This window comes from Pinus tabuliformis, chromosome 2_1, assembly GCF_031772625.1.
Source record: "Pinus tabuliformis cultivar Carrire ecotype Pingquan chromosome 2_1, CPIR1, whole genome shotgun sequence".
Taxonomy (NCBI): Eukaryota; Viridiplantae; Streptophyta; class Pinopsida; order Pinales; family Pinaceae; genus Pinus; species Pinus tabuliformis.
The window spans coordinates 490,134,452-490,137,579 of NC_142299.1; the positions used below are offsets into that span (position 1 = coordinate 490,134,452).

Below are 3,128 nucleotides of genomic sequence, written 5' to 3' on the forward strand. Positions count from 1 at the left end.
AAACCAAGTTTTTCAGCCGCCCACCTCGTTTCTGGGAAGGATAGCCTATGGAAGTTTTCTCGAAAACAGAAAGTTCAACGTTACGTGTGGATAACCTACCATTCCGGTCACCTTCCACTCTCAACTTCCAACTCCGTGTGAGACACTCTACACGCTATTCTTTGTTCGATATCCAACACCGTTATATAGGAGGCCCCTCTCCTTTCCCTTCCCCACTCTCATCTCCATCCAAGATTGTGTTTGCTGTACAATTCATTCTGTCCATTTTTTGTGATCTGTTCAATTCCAATTCCAATTCTGTTTCAAGGAGACGATGTCTCATCACCATCACGGCCACCACCACCATAACAAACATCACGAGCATGGGCACCACCATGGTGGACACCATCAGCAATTCAGAACGCCGGAGATTGCTTACTATGGTGAACCGGTGATCCAGAGAGGCAATCTGTATGCTTTAGAGCAGGAGCGGGCCATGAAGGAACAGAAGCATCATAAACATATGGAGCATGTAGCAGAAATGGGAGCACTCGCTGCAGGAACATTTGCAATGGTAACATATATTTTGGTTCTGTAATCTTCATATACCATAGCTTCTCTCGGTGGAGATTTATAGTAAATGCATTTGTGATACTCATTCATTATGGATAGCCGTAGACTAACCAGTTTGCAATTTTTTTCTGGAAAATTATGGTAATTTGGTAAAATTTTGATAAAATCCAGTAGTATTATTGTAAATCTAGGTTATAACTATCAAATTTTAATATTTGGGGTGCTATAGAGGTTTTTGATAGTGTTGAATCTATTTCCACCATAAAAAATATGATTCAAACACTAATATTGCGAAATTTTTTAATTTTTTTAGCCAAATTCTAATCACTTTTAACCTTCAAAGCAATTCTATTACCTCCCTAAACAATGGAGATTCCAAAATATTCCAGAAAACATAATTTTATTACAAATTTCAAAATATTGGAAGAATTTGATGAACATAAGGGAATTCAAATAATTGACTTTGTTCAATTCACTTGGGAAAAATTCCAAATTTTTTGTTCCATGCTCAATAAATTCTATGGAGCTTTAGTATGTGATCAATATTTTTCCATTCAGAGACGATGCATTGAACTAACCCTAAACCCTAGATGCAAATGAATATGAATACTTATGAGCTGAATAGAAACACTGATATGTGATATGTGTATGCAGTACGAGATGCACGAAGCAAAGAAACATCCAGAGCACGCTCAGAGGCACATGATTGAGGCAGAGATTGCTGCAGCAGCTGCAGTGGGAGCGGCGGGGTATGCCTTCTATGAGCATCAGCAGGCGAACCATTACAAAAGGGAAGCTCATGGCAAAAAACATCACCACCACCATCACTTCTAGCTGCCTGCAAGTACTGCATCAATTATGATTTGAAAATAAATTTCTTCCTTAGCTAAAGAAGTTAGTCATGATCCCATGATTTCAGCTTCCTTTGTTGTTTGTAATCGGCGTGCTGTTATGCGATTCAGATGAAGCAAGTCTTCCGTACTTTCCTCTACCTGTGATTTCGTATCACTTTCATTCCAGATCGTTCTCTGAGGTCCATAAGCATTTTGCTGTAAAAAGTCAATCATATTATGGAACCACTGTTATTTTATATATATATGAAGCTTGTGAATCCTATAACACCGTTTCAATCCTTTAAAACTATTCAGGGTATATTATTACTTAGATCACTGTAATTTTGCGATTGTTATAACCAAATCAAGATCATCGGTCATTAATAAACGGTTCAATATATTGATAAAAAATAATAATACGATATTCAACATAAAACATATCTATTGGAAAATATTTTATTGATGGAAGTGGTTATCTAGGGCCATCAAACATGATTTTGATTTTCATATTGGTAGTTTTAGAACATATTTCTGGTATATATATGTGTGGGGCGACCATTATACATGAAAGTAAATTTGGTTTGTTAATGTTTTGTGTAACAAGTTAGAGATGATTTAGTGAAAATTTATGATCCCAATATTTGATATCTTATTCATATAGTTCAATGCCATACTCATCCCTAATGATGTTAGGGTTAGGGTTTTTTTCCTTGTTGTTTTTTGGTTCATATAATTTTAAAATATAGAGTTAACATCTAAAGTTAAGGTTTTCTTCTTGTCATTTTTTTGTTGATGTCATTTTAAAATATAGATTCAACATCATTTTATAGGTGTTTTGCTAGTTTCAAAGATAAATTACTTTAGTTGTCACATCTAATCTCAAAGATAAGTTATAATTATTTTGGAATTTTGTATTGTTCTTTATATTGCAATGTTATTCACTATTTGATATATTAGTCAAAGTTGTTTTTCAACTTAATACTCTCCCTTCATTATTGTATTTGTGTTTATTATGCAATGTTGCATGTTATTTCATTTCATTCTCATTTCAATTTGTATTAGTGGTACCATAACAATCTTCTCTTCTTATTTCCCAAGAATGTCCTCAATGAGGTCTATTATCCCATATCCCCCCTTTCAGCATGGGTATCAATAGTAAGTTTTTATTGAAGTAAATCAATTTGTAGCATGGAATAGGCCTCCTTTGGATACTTTTGGATTTCCGAAGGTGCGTCACGTTATACTAGGAAGTTCACATATTTTGAGGCATTGATCACAACTCCCAAGGAAATTTGGGGTTATTTATAGATACTTGGACATTTCCCTAGCATGTCATATGGAAAGATAAAAAAAATATCATTCTTGGTCACTTTATGAGTTGATTATAACATCATTTGAGGGTGGATTTGCACCTACAACACTTATGACAACCATTGGGATGATTTGGTGACATGGAAAGTTGATACAAATGATGAGTCACTCTCTTTGTATGATTTAGATGACGTGGGCATAGCTTGGATGAGATAGTTGGAAGGATGATGAAATGTAAATGTTGACATCAATTTATAGGATGGAGATTTTATGACCCAACTTTTTTGACTTGTAAAAAACATCTCCCATACTTCATGGAGTGTCTTGACTAGGATATGGAAATGAGCTACCTTTATTTGGCATATTTTATAGGGTTATTTTATTAGTTACACATCCTTTATAATGGCGTACTATACAAGATTTCATAACATT

At 34.6% G+C, this 3,128-nt stretch overlaps 1 protein-coding gene across 1 annotated transcript; it reads left to right on the forward strand.

Annotated features, from left to right (window-relative positions):
• The first annotated feature begins 234 nt into the window (after positions 1 to 234).
• Positions 235 to 1,577, forward strand: LOC149201065 (uncharacterized). The gene is made up of 2 exons (XM_089399663.1): positions 235 to 553; positions 1,207 to 1,577. The coding sequence occupies exons 1-2, from the start codon at positions 314 to 316 to the stop codon at positions 1,384 to 1,386; spliced, it is 420 nt and encodes a 139-aa protein (XP_089255789.1). The 5' UTR covers positions 235 to 313; the 3' UTR covers positions 1,387 to 1,577.
• Positions 1,578 to 3,128: the final 1,551 nt, after the last annotated feature.